The 17,778-nt window shown below is 35.6% G+C and overlaps 1 protein-coding gene across 2 annotated transcripts; it reads left to right on the forward strand.

The window, feature by feature from the left end:
• Positions 1-782: 782 nt before the first annotated feature.
• On the forward strand, positions 783-6,650 carry LOC110922904 (probable trehalose-phosphate phosphatase G). 2 transcript variants are annotated; one of them, XM_022167108.2, is made up of 12 exons: positions 783-939; positions 3,517-3,596; positions 3,697-3,761; positions 3,983-4,137; positions 4,260-4,400; positions 4,583-4,780; positions 4,857-5,015; positions 5,102-5,179; positions 5,711-5,780; positions 5,884-5,954; positions 6,038-6,130; positions 6,263-6,650. In XM_022167108.2, the coding sequence occupies exons 4-12, from the start codon at positions 4,042-4,044 to the stop codon at positions 6,320-6,322; spliced, it is 966 nt and encodes a 321-aa protein (XP_022022800.1). In that variant the 5' UTR covers positions 783-939; positions 3,517-3,596; positions 3,697-3,761; positions 3,983-4,041; the 3' UTR covers positions 6,323-6,650. The 2 variants fall into 2 exon arrangements, with proteins under 2 accessions (XP_022022800.1, XP_022022795.1); XM_022167103.2 differs by having other exon boundaries at positions 3,697-4,137.
• Positions 6,651-17,778: the final 11,128 nt, after the last annotated feature.

Here is a 17,778-nt window from a genome sequence, read left to right on the forward strand (position 1 = left end):
CTCGATGAAAGAGATGAAAATGAATATGGATTTGAATTTTAATGACATAGATGAAAGAGAAGAGAGAAGAGAGAAAAGAGATGAGAGATTAAATATAATAGTCTGCTACCATTAATGAAGAGAGAGAGAGAGAGATTAGACATTTGGAGTAAATGACCAAAACACCCTTTTTGTTGGCGTAATCTGATTGGTAGAGAGTAATTCTCACGGTTCTTACAACTAGAGGTAGTTTTTATTTTAGCGTCTCCTATGTATATATATAATACGTGTGTTGCATCAATTAATTATCTTCCAAACATTAAAGGTTATTATTGGTAACTAAAAGCCATAACACTCTATTACAAAATCAATTTTTCTTAAGTTTAAGACAAAAAATAAAATGCTTTTACTTTACATAGAGCATTAAAAAAAACATTTTTTTTCTTTTCCATCAGTTTAACATAATTTTTTTTAACGGTAAATTTGGATTACTAACAGACTACTGAAGTATTATCGTACTATCAGCGAAACCACCCAATAAATATGAGAGCCCCTTATAGTAATCAAACCCATAACCTATTGGTTCAAAACCTTATCCCACCCACCCTAAACATACCACTAGACAATAAAACCGTGTACATTGAAAATAATAAATATAGTGTTTACTTTTCTATTAACTTTGATAAAAATCAAAATGAAAATACAATTTGGTAAATCATTCATAAATGTATGTAGGTTTCTTTCTAGAACAATAACGAGATTGAAGGTAAGGGATGGTAGTTGCCTTGTTTAGCACGTCGTTTCTCTCCATCAAACTCTATATATACATACCCTCCTCCACCCCCTCCCATTCTCTCTCTCCCCTTCACACCCTAATATTTCTTCTTCTTCTTCATTTCTCCTCTCCAAAATTCATCTCATTTTTCCTTCTTCAATCCCACGGTTTCTTCTCGCAATCAGGTATACGTTTAACCTAATCTCATATTCTTTCATTACACATCGCTATTATATATTTATATGCATTGTTTCCGCAGTTTCATCACGATTATTTCGTTTGTTTAATCGTTTTTGATGTTTTTATTGTTGAGAATTATGATTGAGATCTGATTAAAACTGTGTTTTGATCATGTTTAGTTATACGTTTAACCTAATTTTGTTACTGTGTGCATTGTTGTGACGATTTTGTCACGATTTCAGTTGTTTAATCATTGTTTTATGATGATGTTATCGTTGAGAATTCTGATTGAGATCTAAAACTGTTTTGATTATGAGTAGGTATATGTTTAACCTAATTTTTTATTCGTTTGTTAGAATTTGTTAAGGTGTGCATTTGTTGTCGCGATTTCGGTTGTTTTATGGTGATTTTATTGTTGAGAGTTTTGATTGAGATCTGAAACTGTGTGGATCGGGAATTACTCATTGTTGATGTTGTGATAATGATTTTTGAAAGCGTAGTAATCGGCCTTAAATAGCTGAAATTATGGTGTTTTTATAATGATGTACTGTTTGTCAGTTGATGTATTGGCAGTTATTGATATTATTGACATCTCGTGCGTGTGTCTTAATCAATTATTTGTGTTGTTTTGGTGTTATATGGTGGAAATCAAGGTGAGAAGACTTAATTTTGTTTGAATTTTCTTCATCTTCCGGAAATCTGTGAGATGTGATATGAATGATTTCAGATTTATGTCAATTTTAAAAAAAAAAAAACAGTTATTGTGATAAAATTTCCTTATTTTTTGGAGGTTAAGTGTTTGATTTTAATCATTTTATGTAGAATTTGTTGATGATTTTTAATATTTATATATTTATATTTATATTTATTCCTGTTATAATTTGATGTGTTCTAATTGTATAATTATTGAATTCCTTTTATGTGGTTTTGTTGGTAGTTTTTTGTTTTATATTATATATGATCATGAATAGACAAGTAAAATTGATTTTAATACTATTTAAACATATCGAGAGCATGATGGTTGCTGGTTATGGTTGTTGTAAGGTCACATCAAGAGAACGAACATGGTGATAACTGAGTCATATTGTTATTTCTTTTCTATATTTTTCTAAGTAGGTGTTCTCTTTATGGATGCTAATTTAATAATTATAATAATAATTAATATTATTAATTTTCTTTCAACTCGTATTATGATAGCACAGTAGATCCATGAAGAAATTACATGTTTCCTACTTTGCAGGGTCCACATCATGGTCATGTGACAAGTGTGAAGACACTGTTCAACATTAAATTTTTTGCTTGTTTAATATTGGAAAAATTAAAATACTGTTTCAAGCTTTGCCAATTAATTTTTGCTTAATTAAATGATTATAGTTTTAGTCTTATTATGTTTAATTGAATAAATTTCTAAAAGAAGGCGCTGGTTATGGATCTTTTAACTGAGCATATTGTTGTTTATATTATTAATGGAATCTTGGGATCCACTTCTGATACAAAATTTAAAGTACAAAACATGTTTATAATCCTTTTTAATTCTTAACCTCTTTTATCAAGGCTGTTTTGTGGATAAGGTTTCTAGATCAAGGTTGGATGTTTTTTTGAAGTTGTTTTCTGACTTTTTTTTCTTCTTCTAATTTGTAGGATAGTTCCTCTCTTGTATTCTTCATGTATCTTAATAAATTGTGAAATATTATTTAATTTAAGTAAAACCAAAAATTTTCCTGCTATATACATGTGTTAGGTACATGGTTTTGTGCTTGAAAAATATACTTTTTTTTTAGTAATCTTCAAAGTTTGTTTTATTTGTTTTGAAAGTTGATTCTTTTCAAAGGACTCATATTTTGAACCCATTTGGAAATATATTACTTGCATCATCACAAAAATCTTTTAGAAAATGCCATCTTGAATCATAGTTGTTAATGGCGAATAGCGACAAATAACGATAAGGTACCTATATGCTACATAGCGAATGGCGATAAATAGCGGGGCGGCTATTTTATAAATGCGATACACTAGAAAAGAAATTTAAAAAAAATATGTCAATATACCCTGGTACATATGCTATTTTACATGTATATTTAACAAAACCTAAAATTTTGTTATTTTATGGCTATATTTAATTGCTATTTATATTAAAAAGAATAAAAATAAAATAAGGCGTCGCTCTTCTCGCTATCCATCGCTACAACCCTAATAGCGACATTATACCTATACGCTACATAGCGCGTTATAGCGATCGCTACGATCGCTATTGACAACTATGTCTTGAATATGCATTGAAATTTGGAATTGGGACACTGAGTAAGCCCATGGTGGATATATATTGCTATTCTATATGCAAAGCATATGAGTTTTATAGGTAATGATTGTAGTATGAGTGTATGACATCTTATTCAGTACTTTTCATTGTTCTGATTCTATTAAACCCAACTTTGATTTCATTATCATAGCTTTCTCACAAGTGCACTAACTTTGTGCTCAATGTAATTATTAAAACACCATTGTGATTAAGACTGTCATTATCTTAATCATTCATACTTTAGTAATATATAAGTACTTACCCTCTTGTATTTGTCTCACAGGAAGGAGTACATTTAAAGTTCCTGGAGCTTGAAGAGCAAACACAATATTCCTTAATTAATGCTTCACTTCTGAAAATGATGTATGTCAAGTTCCAATTTCAAATTTTCAATAACTTTCTAAAAGAGTTTTATTAATAAAACATTAAAATTTTCATTTGTAATGTGAGTTGTGTATTTCAGATTTCAGGAAGCCTGTGTTTAATGGAAAGCTCACCCAACACAAGTGATAAGAAACCTTTGAAGAGGTGGTTTTTTATCGATAAAAGGGTTGGATAATAATCGATCAAATCTGATATTTTGTTTTGATTTTGTTATTATTCTATAACAATAATAATAGTAATCACAAATCACATGGACTTGAAGCCAAAAACTGGTTCACCTGTTCTTACCGATCCTGCTCCTATAAACAAATCTAGATTAGGGATTCATTCAAGTATGCTGCCTTGTTCACAAAGTATTTTAACAGCTCCAAGAAAGAAGCCTATAAAGCTTGATGATGTGCGCTCAAACGGTTGGCTTGACGCCATGCATTCTTCATCGCCTCCTCGTAAGAAGATAGTTAAAGATTTTGGGGTAGAAATTGCATCTGATGACACTGATGTAGTTTATAACTCCTGGATGGTATGTTTAATAGTTAATATCTCTAGTAGTGTATATATATACACACACACACACACACACACACACATATATATATATATATATATATATATATATATTTATGTGTATGTTTTTTATTTCAGGTGAAGTACCCGTCGGCTCTCACCACATTTGAGCACATCCTAAGTCATGCTAAGGATAAAAAGATAGTGATCTTCCTAGACTATGACGGGACACTCTCACCGATTGTAGATGATCCTGATCGCGCTTTTATGTCTGCTGATGTAAGCATTTAAACTACCTAACTATGTCGGCACTTCATTTCTTTTTTTCCTCATCCTTAAATATAAGGAAAAGTTTCAAGGGGGTGGTGCAGTGTTAAGCGTATGAGTTTACTGGTAACAGGTTCTGACAGTTATCAATATACCCTATATAAAAGAAAATTAAAATCGTCATTTTTTCTTAGATGCGTGCTGCTGTAAAAGGTGTTGCAGAGTATTTTCCAACAACAATAATTAGTGGAAGAAGCCGTGATAAGGTTCACGAGTTAGTAGGACTAACTGAATTGTATTACGCGGGTAGTCATGGTATGGACATTATGTTTCCTCTTCAGGATACATCGTCTGTTCACCATTCGAGTTACGTTAGATCTACTGACAAGCAGGTATATTAATTAATAATCATATCATTTATACATTTTTTTCAAGTTTTATTAAATATTTGAGCTTTTTCTTATGCAGGGAAAGGAAGTAAACTTGTTCCAGCCTGCTAGAGAGTTTATATCTATGATTGATGAGGTTTTTAGAACCCTCGTCGACGTTACTAAGGATATTCCAGGTGCAAAAGTCGAAAATCACAAGTTTTGTACCTCTGTACATTACCGTAATGTAGATGAGAAGGTTAGTACCTTTTACACTATTAAAAAAGTTTTGTTGATGGCTTTGATTTATGGTTAATGACACTTTGATTATGAAACTGATTGCAGAGTTGGCGTACGGTCGCACAACTTGTTCATGATGTCTTGAAACATTATCCTCGATTGCGACTAACTCATGGACGAAAGGTATATGTTATAGTTTACGTGTATGGCAAGCAAGATTCGATGTTATAATAATATAATTAGAGTGAATTTCAAGGATTGTCCTTTATCTTTATATCCATTTTCAGGCGTTGTCCTTTCTGTTCAAAATTGACGAGTTTTGTTCTTTATGTTTTCATATCATACACGTTTTGTCCTTTAGGCCTAACCCAGTTAGTTTTTTCAGTTAAATTTGGTCATGTGCTTTGCACATGAAGGCATTTTTGTCAATTCAAAGGTTGCAAAAGCTTTGAGCTGTAAATCTGCCATTGAACTTACCTTTGAATTGACAAAAATGCCCTCATGTGCAAAGCATATGACCAAATTTACCTGAAAAAACTAACTGGGTTAGGTCTAAAGGACAAAACGTGTATGATATGAAAACATAAAGGACAAAACTCGTCAATTTTGAACATAAAGGACAGCGCCTGAAAATGGGTATAAAGATAAAGGACAATCCTTGAAATTCTTATTAAAAATTTAAAACTAAACATTTGACGTTACAATTGTCGACAGGTTTTAGAAGTCCGTCCTGTAATCGATTGGGACAAAGGAAAAGCTGTTGAGTTTCTTCTTGAATCACTGGGTATGTGTTATAGACCATAGTTTATTTTTATCTTAATCAAGATTTTTATTTTTTTATTTGTAGCAATGATTTTCATTTATACGTTGTAATCGAATGGAAACAGGGCTAAGCAACAGTGATGAGGTGCTTCCGATTTATATTGGGGATGATAGAACAGATGAGGATGCATTCAAGGTAGGATTAACGATATAACACATGTTTAATATAAGTTGTTCTGAAATGTGGTTTGACTTTATGTGTTGACCTTAAACGTTTAGGTTTTAAGAGAAGGAAACCGCGGATATGGAATTTTGGTGTCTTCTATACCCAAAGAAAGCAAAGCCTTTTTATCTCTACGCGACACTTTGGAGGTTCTGTTATTGTCCTTTGACCCGTTTTTACTTTTTAAATTTTTTACTCAACCGTTGACCCGTCCATTTTGCGACCTCTACTTTCACGTTACTTCATTTCCGCTTTATGTTTATTATATATTTTTTTTGCAGGTGGCAGAATTTCTTAAAAATCTGGTGAAATGGAAGGAACAAGTGGATAAGAAGCCGTAAAGAGAGGGTGTTTGGATACACAGATTTATATATATAAATTTGGAAGTTTGGAGAATAAGCGGTAGCCTGTGGGAACTGCAGGCTTGTTTTTCAGCAATGCACGTTTTCCTTTTGTTCACGCGTATGTTCTTTAAGTTTGTTATGAGTCGTGAAAGCGATTTGGGTTTTATGTATCTATGTCATTGTTTGGTTCATAGAACTTAGTTCTATTAATGTTTTTGGTCTTCTGTCTATTGGATTTTGACTAAATTATGGACATGTTTCTTTACATTTAGTTTGTAATTGAACAATGCTGGGACATTTTTCAAGAATGGGTTGATTTGGATAATTTGTGTTTGTTTTTTTTTTCTTTTGTCTCATTTCATTTGGGTCTAGTAAAATTACAAAAAGATGAGTTGTTTTTTTTAAACAAATCCTAATGGGATAGCACCATCCACTCCTATTATTTGCCGCCGCTACCACCTACCACCTACCATATGATGCCAAAAAGAGATGGCAATGGTCGGGTATGGGATGCATGTTCCATACCTGCCATATGGTCTTATACTTATCTGGTATCCGTTCCTTATTACCCATCGGGTTTGTGGGTATGGGTATACCGCTTATGACCCTACTTGGTTATAAGTTACTCCTTGGGAAGCCCATTATCTAGAACAAAATTTTAAACATACCTTTTCCGCCCAAACTCCCAAACCTATTTTGATTGAGCCTTTTTAACCAACACCAAATCGAAATTCTTTAGATGACTTGTATCATAACGCAGATAATTAGTTTGTCATAGTTATAAAAATATATTTATTTCAGTAACAAATTGTATTTTTAAATAGGGATTATATAACTTAAATTGACTAAACTAATATTAATGATCCTAGTTTATTTACAAGTATAGCCCCTGTCTCACTTTTCTTTGAAAAAACAATTCACTATGATCAATAATGAGTTTGCTGCTGCATAAGTACTAATGTTTTTTTTTATATTTGTTTCTAGATATTATATTTTAGTAATCCACAATCTGGTTTTCAAAATCCATTTGAGTTGCATGCTTTTAATCACGAGCCAAATCCCATTCCTGAGGCCAATCCCGATCACGAGCCCTATTCTGAGACCGAGTCTGAGGCTGAGCTCGCCGCCATGGTCGAGCCTGCATTTGAAGATCCCACATTAGCTTCAGCCTTGAGTTAATAAAGGCTAGACCTCAACCGGTTCACGATTTTAGTTGACCAGTTAACGATTCTCTCCAGAGCAGGTTGTTTAGGCCATTGCATATTCCGAATTGTTACAAATCTTTTTGAACGACTGACTTGATGTCAGCTTATTACATTGGTTTGCGATGTAAGTTGCTTTTAGTGTTTTTATATACTATAAAACTTTTAAATACAATTTAATGTACCAACTTGTCATACTTTTTTTATTCTTGATTTTAGTCATTTTCTTTTTAAGAAGCCCAATTCTCAATGCGCTTTTTTGATCCAACCAAAATCAGTGGTCAAAGTGTATTAAAAAACCAAAAGTTGTTGAGAATCACATAAAAGAAAAGAAAGAGGTTGGTTTCCTTCAAAGGAAAACTTCATTCTTGCACCATATCTTCAAAGATAATGTATATTTTCTCACCATACATACACATATTTGCACAAACACAAATACATACCTATTATTCTATAATTTCTATTTTTGTAGTGGTCATTGGTCGCTAATAAGTCTTCATCCTACTTCCTATAATGGCTATATTGTTGATTCCACGAGAACCGGAAAGACCAAGAACAGTCTCACGCAAGTCTCTATAATTAACAAAGTTTTTGGGAAGCGATATTTTAAGTGGGAAATGCTACAAGTATGTAATCAGTAATTTATTGTGTATAAAGTAGTTTAGTGGATATTAATCATGAGCATAATGCAATGCAAGCAACAAGAAAACAGTTGGGAATGTGGCTATATGATGATTAAGCATATGAAAGAATTTATCGGTCATATTCAATATGATATTGTTAAAGAGGTAATTTCCGTATATATTCATATACATTGTCTATTGCGCTAAACTATATGTATTTACAATCTCACATTTTTATTAATTTGTTTTGAGTTATGGAAAGAAGATGGGAAACATCCACTGTGACAACTGTCAAATTTGCATGCATCCGTACAATTATTGAAAGATGATTAGTGCTTAACGACTGTGTTGATTTACAATTTATGACTTGAATTGCTCTTTGATTACTGCATTATACTTACTTGTGCATCACATATTGCAAACTAAACATCATTGATTGCATGCAAACATATTGACATAAATGATGCACGAAGCACAGTTAGCACAGTTAACAGACAAACCAGGAAAATGCTGACGGAGTTCAGTACATAGACAGACGTTGTTTTGACACAGTATGAGCCAGAAATCAAGTACTACATTAGTATGGTGTGTAGGGAAGTAAGGACCACAAAACTGCTTTTCTAGGAGATAGTTTAAGTGCCGGAAAGTGCCTAAAACTTACCTAAAGTGCAGAATTCTGCAGAAAATTCAGCAAATCAGCATTTAAATACATTAATATTATGCAGAAACATGACTAAATGGTCCTGAATTCTTTCCTAAGTGTCGGGAATTAAAAGTGTCACGAAAGGGTACATAAAAATCACTAAACGGAATAGTTTGACACTTTAACGAACCGGTATCTAACCGAACAACCGGACACTACCCGAAACACCAAAATTATAGAAGCATTGTTTTATTATTTCTGAGCTAGTTATGATCCCCGAACACCCTAACACACTATATAACACATGATATGCTTAAACACTAATCATCAAACTTGAAATCTAACTAGAATGCCTAACCTACCATTAAACCACAACTAGACCCCCCCCCCCCCCCATGTTGACGGTCACATTGTGGCCCACCATCAAGATCTTTAGTTGATCTTACTAGATATTATTTGATCTTATTTGATTTAGTAAAGATTGTGTCATGTACTTAAGAAATATACTAACCATTGGATAATCCCTAAACATGGTTATAAGATGAACATGAGCTCTCATATCTTTCACACACTTACATACACAAAGCTTCCCTCTCCTCCCTCCATGCTTACGACCACACCTCATCACCACCCTACCTCCATTTTCAACCTTCTTCCATTCATTCCCATGTGATATTAAGGTGAAAGGAGCTACGTTAGGAAGCTTGGAGCTTTCGGAAGTTGAAGGACCTTCACTGTTTGCTTTTATCCACTTGTTTTCTCTTCTTGATCATCCCTAGCCTTGTGCTAGTGGTAAGCACCATGATCTTGCTCTTTTACATCTATTTCAAGTGGTTAAAGAATGATACATGTTGAAAATCATGAAGAACACTAATGAACAAGAACATAATCTTTAACATAAAGCTCAAAACCATAAGAATATATGTTGTTTTAGCATTGTTTTGCTTCTTGATGATTGATTGTTTGTGTTTATGATGTTAGCCATCATAAGAAACCTACTAGATTGTGATTAAACACATGATCTAGTAAGTTAAGATGATGATCTCATGAAAGACGAAGATGGTCCTACTTTATGTAGACATGAACTTGAATAATAAAAGTTGTTTTTCATATGTGATAATGATTTAAACACAATACAAGTCTTGTGAGTGGATGATTTCCAAAATAGTTTTCTCAAGAAACTAAGTTAAATAACAAGATTTACATAAACCTTGTTTTTAAAGATACTAACCATGTTTCTAGTGGTGAAACAAGTATAAGAATACATTGTTTACAAGGAAAATTCAAAAGAATGATTTTTGGAAAAATCATCTAGTAAGTTGTAAAAGACTAAACTTTACAAGAACGAGATTTACAAACAAATAACCACTTCTTGAAGGGTAACTAAACCTACTAAACACACTACCAAGTTACTACAAGTTTTTATGAAAGTTCAAGTTCATGATTGATATGTAGATAGCATTGTTTTGGCACTTGGTAAGTGTAAGTTGTTTAGGGTTGATTGTTGATTGTTTGCGATGATTTTGAAAAAAGAAAATGATATGCTTTGATAGCATGGACACCTCCATTTTTTAGGGGAAACTATGGCAAAATTTTCTAAAAATATAAACACTTAGAAAAATGTTTTCTAAACAAATATTTACAAGTGTGTTTTACTATGGTTTTCAATATAATCTTTGCCATAATCTTTGTTACAAAATACATGTATTGGAGGTTGGTTTTTATAAATAAAAATGGATAAATATGTATTTAGAATATATATTTACATTAAAAACATGATGTGTGTGAAAATTTGTATGCTTTGTGTAGTAGTTATATTATTTTAGGGTTGAAATAATATAACTTGACAAAATACCAAGAAATTACAATCCAAAATAATACCAAAAATATCAAGGAATAAATATATAAGTTACGCATAATATTGTGAAATCGAACGATAAAATGTAACTTACAAATATTTCGGAAAATACGTTATGAGCATATTTCTGGTAAATATTATTTTGGATACGAAAGAAATGAAAATATGATTTTTATTATTATCACAAAGTATATCGTATTTTCGACAAGGAGAAAATATATTATTTTTAAGAAGTAAAAATATATTTTCCAAGAGCATTTAGAAGATATGATTTTTGGGAAAAATATATATTTTCTTGAAATACAATATTTTTGGGATAAATAAGTTTATAAATATTTTTAAGCGAGACTTGAAAATATATTGTTTTGGAACTACAAACATTTTTGCCAAAAGAAAAATTAGGAATAATTTTTCTAAGAAATACTTCTTGAAATATATATTTTAGAAATATATATATTGGATATTTATTAAAGATAATAGTCCGGAATAATCAAAGTGAAATTAAATATGAGGATACTTAATAAAAATACGCATTTCCATACGTATACACACACACCGAAATACAACACCTTTACATGGCAACAATATACGAGAATACAAACACAAATATACCCATCCTTGGGAAGGAAATACGAATATGAATACTTGAGAAGTATTGTTACAAAATATTGTTTAACGATTATTCCAAAATTAAAATATAATTTAAATTTAAAATAATTATTATTTTAACAAGTGATTATAACTTGGAATAATATCGAAGACACTTTAAAACGTAACTCCAAGGCACTAATCAATACTAAGACAAGGCACGACCCGCTCGTATAACGGACCGTAGTACGCATGTAGATAGTCGTGCGTTCTAGAGGAAGCTTTGAGATTACATCGGATACAAGGAACGCAAAACTATGAGTTCATGTCCCCCTTTTCTCTTAACTGTTTTCAGTTTATAACTTCGGGGGTGAAGTACATGTTTCAAACGATTATAAATGCTTACAGACAAATACAATTGGTATGGTTAGCTAAGGAAAGTACAGTAGATCATGTGAATGGGTAGGCGCATACTTAAGGCCATTAATCCTCGCAGTAGGAGCAAGGGACAGGAGTGATAGATCTATTTGGGTGTAGCGAGCCCCATCCATGAGTCCGCCGAATGGCCATGTGGTGACTATGTCTTACAGCCGGAAGCCCGGTACAAAGTCTGTTAGGTTTGAGTCTTCCTGCACCATGTCACGTATATTAATGTATTAGCTACACATTAATTGATCTGTTTCCTTGTTGCTTTCATACTGGGACTTATAAACTTACATACATACTTACAACGATTTCAAAGGTTTATACATACATAAACAAACACATGAACTCGCTCAACTTTTGTTGATGTTTTCAAACTACATGTATTTCAGGGAATTAGTAAGTGGATCTGGCGGGCGTTGGAAGTTTTTATGCTGCGATAGGAATAAAGATGTCATCCATGGTCTTTGGGTTTGGTCAGTGTGTCTTATTCCTGGACGAGACACGTCTTCCAAACCTTAGTTACATCTAATATCTTTTGACGAGTCCTTAGTGAACTCATAAACAATTTGTATGGTTTGTAAGACTTGAATTTGAAGTCTACGTTTTAAACAATGTTGTTATGTTTTAGACTCATTTAATGGATGACAAATCTATGGTTTTATCATATAGTTGTTGTTATGATTGAATGCAATGGTATTAAGAAAGTCACACCATAATCACGCTTCTGCAAAAGTCAGGGTGTGACAGCTTGGTATTAGAGCTTCGATTGTAGCGAACTAGGATTCTTTCTTGAGTCTAGACTACAATCATTAGGGCTCTCACGAAAACGTTTTACAACATGTTTTCATTGCATACACAAAACGCCCAGATCCAGGAGACAAACATTTTTACAAACAAAAGACACGAAACACATTTCAAAGTTTATGCTTATGATTCAGTCTGAGAGACTAGGAAAGGTAGTCTGAGAGATTAGGGAGTTCAGTCTGAGAGACTGGGAAGTTTAGTCTGAGAGACTAGGAAGGATAGAAAGTTTCAGGAAGAATAATGTGAATACATGATTACATGATGAATTGTCCTTTTTTGCAATATACTAAGTGATTACTATGAATATACATGCTATGATTATTATGTACCGGCACACATGACACCTTCATCAGAAAGCGAGTTGTCAGACGTTAACGACCCTATGGCCACCGCCACAAATAACGAGATTGCACCTGCACCGGAGATGTTTACGTCAGACACTGAGAGTGACCCTAACATGCTGACCAAGGACGAGGACGACTTCCAACCGTTCGCGCTACCAGACTTTGGTGATGAATTACCTTGCTGATGGCTCCCCTGATGAGGATCATTTTGTCACTCTTGTTTCAATCCATAACCACCCCATCACTGGTCATTTCGATGGTGAGCCTATCATGACTTCGATCCTCGATGCCGTACCTCTCGTGGGCATTCCTCCCAAGTATCTGCCTTGTTAACGATTTGTTTGAGAATGACGTTGATTTGTTTATTGATGATCCTCCTGTTAACGCCCAGGGTGATGGGGAGACAGCTGAGGAAGTAACTGCTATTCTACCGCCTGAGATTTCCGCCATTGAAGTATCCTCTGCTTCCATTTTGCACTCGATTTCAGACTTTTTTGAGTCTGTGACATCTGCAGCTTTACAGACGGCCGGATTGTAACTTTCTACTACCGACTCAAACGACGACACCGCTATGACTGCTGCACCATCTCTTGCTCGAGATCCCACACCTTTACCCGACCCAGAGCCTGCTCCTGAGCTAGCTTCTGCTCCTTTTGGGTCAGCCTGATGATGCACCTAATGATCTTGAGCTGATTTCTGATCCTGACCATGTTTCTTTTGGTTTACCAGACATTGCACCCCATATACCTGACACAGTACCTGCACCTGATGATCTTCTCTTTTGTTGAGACATTTGTCCCTGTACCTGCACCGCTGATGTTGCACCTTTTTCCCTATGGAGACCGACGTCCATTGCACTGACATGCCAACCGCCTTCTTCCAGGATATATCCGCACCCCGGGAAGGTACTCCAAGTCAGTACCCGCATGACGATCCCTTTTGTATCAGCAGCATTTCCTCCGACCTCACAGGCTGCACTGTTTACTCCTCTCATTTCTTCACCGCGAGACGAGCCATTCCGATGGCCCCTACCATACACTATGCCGATTTCGGACCCATATCATTCTTCACATTATGGAAGCTACACACGGGATGAGTTGCTCCTGTTACTTCAGCTACAGTTTCAGGTTTTGAGTTATAGAGTTTTGGAGCTTGAGCTAACCTTACGACCTCCACCCTGTGAATGTCAGTATACTTTGATCCTCCACATTCATCACTGTCTCCTTTTGCACTCTCACCTGCTGCTATTACACCTTCTTAGGTTTTGATGCTCGTTTCTTTACTATCAAGTAGCAGATCAGATACTTACTCCGCCGTATATTCAAGCTCGAGGAGAGAGTTCGTGCATGTTAACAGTTTGTTTTTCTTCCCCTCTCCACCTCAGTTAACAGTATAGTTGGTGTTTGGCTTTTATGCGGATTGCATTACTTTCGAGTAAAGACACTACTAATGAGCCGAGATCGTGGAGACTTTTGAAGACCACTTCTACGTGACTTTGATACACTGATATAATTATTGGACAAGGGTAGGGTGACCCTGTGTCCCTTTCGATGTAATACAGTTTGTAATACAATGTAATTGTGGTCGGAGAATAATGAAAGCCCAATCATCATTAAACATGCGACAATACTTTGTGGAAGCTCAGTCGTTATGTCTTCGTTAAGCACATTGTTGATCTGCATGTGTGTGCTATAATTATAATGCTACGTGCCTACTTGCTATGCTCTCATTAAACAATAATTCCCAATTACTTGGTTATGCTATGATTATGCTATTGCTTGATTGGTTGATATAAAAATCTAATATGTGTATGTGCATATGACCTCTAAACAACTATATGCACTCCCTGAACAAATAAAACCTGACCTAACCGATCTTCTTCTTAGAAGATGTCGATACAAGGGAACATCGATACCAACAACCCTCTGACAACGACAGCGACAGAACTACAAGAGCGCATCTCATAGGCCATTGCACAGCACGAGGCCCTTCACTCCGGACGCAGTGGAGGTACCCCAGGAAATAACCCACCCAACGACTGCACCTACAAGCGGTTCTTGAGCTGCAAGCCCGGGATTTCGACGGCACTGGGGGTGCCATAGCTTTTGTGCGTTGGGTTGAGAAGACGGATTATGTTTTGCGATTAAGTAAATGCGCCCCCGAACATCAGGTCATGTACATAGCTGGACTGTTTATAGATGGGGCTCTGTCATGGTGGAACCTTCAGGTTCATACGTTGGGCGAGACTGCTGCGTATGCTTTGACGTGGGAAGAACTGAAAGGACTGATGCGTAAGAGATATTGCTCTAGGGCAGAAGTCCAGAAGTTGGAGACTGAACTGTGGAACTTGAAAATGGAAGGTCCAAAGATAACTGAGTATGTGCAGAGATTTGACGATTTATCACAAGTAGCTTCGCGTTTGGTGGAACCAGAATCTAGGAAGATCGAACGCTTCATTGGGGGACTGGCACCCCAGATTCTAAGCCTGGTAACAACATCTAAGCCTCCAACAATCACCGAAGCTATCGACTTAAGTGTGGCGCTCACTGAAGAAGTGGTTAGACTAGGAAAATTTTCCCCCACGGAAGAGAGAAAGGAGACTCTTGTAGAGCTAACTGGACATAACAAGAGAAAGTTCGCAAACTTCAAGAAGGGTACTCGGGTGAATAGCAAGAACAGGGCCAAAAAGGGAAAAGATTACATGGGTATCCTACCTAAGTGCGACAATTGTCGACGTTATCATATCGGGCGATGCAGATATGGAAAATGTGAAAACTGTGGCAAAGTGGGGCATGTCAAGGAAACTTGTAGGCAAGGTACCGAACGTGGAGATGGAAGCCAAGATGGTAGCAAGAATCTCGAAGGAAACAACGACAACGACTACCAAGGCAGGAAGAGTGACAAACGAAAGCATGCTCAAGGTTGTCTTAACTGTGGAAGCAAAAAGCATTTTAGAAAATATTGCCCTAAAAACAACCAGGCGCAAGGATGAAAGCTCAACACCGGAGCTAGGGAGACACGCCAGGAATCCAAGCGTGGACATCGGTACGTCCCATATTAGTCAAACGTTATGCATCTGTGCTTCTAGATATTGTTGCCAATTTTAGCTTCACACCTCTAGAGTTTGAAAGTATACTTGGTTTAGTAGCAAGTAAGTTAGATAACCCGTACTCGATAGAACTAGCTAAAGGAAAGCTTCGACGTGGTAATTGGGATGGATTGGTTTTCGAGCAATCAAGCGGAGATTGTTATCCACATCCCGATGGCGAACGAAGAAACGATCGTGGTTCATGAAGCAGGATACGCCCCTACGGATTATCAGTTTTTTAAGGGCACGAAGGTCTTGCCCAAAGGATGCAACGCCTTCTTGGCTCGTGTCGTGGACAAGAAGCCGAAGAACCTAAGCTCGAAGATATCCCTGTGATAAGGGAATACCCCGAAGCTTTCCCCAAAGACTTGCCAGAATTATCTCCTCAACGACAAAACGAATTTCGCATCAATCTGATTCCAGACACCGCACCTGCAGTCAATGAACCTTAGCGACTTTGATGTACTGATAAGTACATATGTTTATGGTGTATATTTTGGTCAGTTTTCAGTCGTTTAGAGTCTAGTTTAGGTTAGAATTTCGATACTGCTGACGTTAAGCTTTGATTTCAGGTCCCGTAGCTTAAAGTGATGAAAAACGAGTAAAACCGAGCAGTTTGGAAGAAAACCGGGATTCGTACGCGCGTCGGAGAAGCTGGAAGTCGAAAATGAATAGAAAAATAATAAAATCAGACAAGGAGGCGCCGCGTGACGCGACACCCCCTTGGCGTCATGCGAGGGGTCTAGTTCCGGGAAAAGTTGTTGCCTAGCTAGGGTTTTGAGCAGATTTCCAAGAAAAACTTAACACAACTCTAATTACGAATCAAGAAACCCTAGGGCGAATTTTAAAGGAGATTTAGAGTATTTTGGAGTGCTTTAGCTGGCGAGAATCATTCGGTTGAAGCTTGGATCGTGAAAGTGAAGATTGTTCGGGTTTTATCTCCCGGTGTTCTTTAATTTCGTGTTTTCGATACTTTCCGATGAATTCTTGTTTTGAACTTGCTTTGTTTATTTTAGACATCATGTTTCTTGGCTAAACCCTGGATACTACCTAGACAAGATGATAGTTTGATTTATGTTTGGATCGTTTAACGGTTTTTATTGATTGATTATGGATTGACTTCTGAAAGTAAAGTGTTCTAGTATTTCTAATTTGGTGCGTGTGCGTATTTACTTTTGATTGTGGATTGTTTACTGTTTCACATAGATTTTGGTGGATGTCTTTCACATAATAGATTTGTGTTGATTATTTGCATCCTTGCGGGTTCGGGTGATCTTTGGGTAAATCGGCCGATAGCCTTAGAAACAGTAATTAAAATATAATTAGAAGTAAATATTCTGCTTAACTTCTCGCTGAGAGGCTCGAGTTAGTTATTAGGTCTCGGTGCAGTATATAGCTAAATTAGATTTTGAGAGAAGTCGACTTTAGTTCCCTAATTGCATTTGTGTCTAGTAAACCAAGTTAGAACCTAGAATTGCCTTAGATTGTCGCGCTGAGAGGTAGATAGTCGTATTAGGGCACTTTTAGAGTCGTTAGAGGACTGAGAGGAAGTCTAACAGTCGGTATACATAACAGCCTTGTAGGGTTTCCTAGGTTTATTTCTGAGAAGGGTCGGGAAGTCTTAGCATTGAAATACCTTAAGGTTTAGTATTTTACTATCCCGGCTCCATACAACAATAAAACCGTTAGAAGTCCATTCATAGTTAAACTGGATTCAAGTCTAGGTAGTCGTTAATCTCATCTGAATTAAAACCCTAGTCTTCGTTCGTGTCTTAGTTTAATTTCATTTTAATTGCAATTTTAGGATTTTAGTAAACCCCCCCCCCTTAAGACACAACAATTGTTTAGTCGTGTCAGTGTCTAGTCTAAATAGAGTC

Source organism: Helianthus annuus, chromosome 2 (genome assembly GCF_002127325.2).
Source record: "Helianthus annuus cultivar XRQ/B chromosome 2, HanXRQr2.0-SUNRISE, whole genome shotgun sequence".
In the NCBI taxonomy this organism is placed as follows: Eukaryota; Viridiplantae; Streptophyta; class Magnoliopsida; order Asterales; family Asteraceae; genus Helianthus; species Helianthus annuus.

What these genes read in the sequence shown, in the direction of transcription:
- LOC110922904 (XM_022167103.2), top strand. Translation starts at nt 3,868, where the DNA reads ATGGACTTGAAGCCAAAAACTGGTTCACCTGTTCTTACCGATCCTGCT. An exon ending in ACCGTAATGTAGATGAGAAG is followed by an intron (nt 5,016 to 5,101) that starts GTTAGTACCTTT and finishes AACTGATTGCAG; the next exon opens with AGTTGGCGTACGGTCGCACA. An exon ending in CTCTACGCGACACTTTGGAG is followed by an intron (nt 6,131 to 6,262) that starts GTTCTGTTATTG and finishes TTTTTTTTGCAG; the next exon opens with GTGGCAGAATTTCTTAAAAA.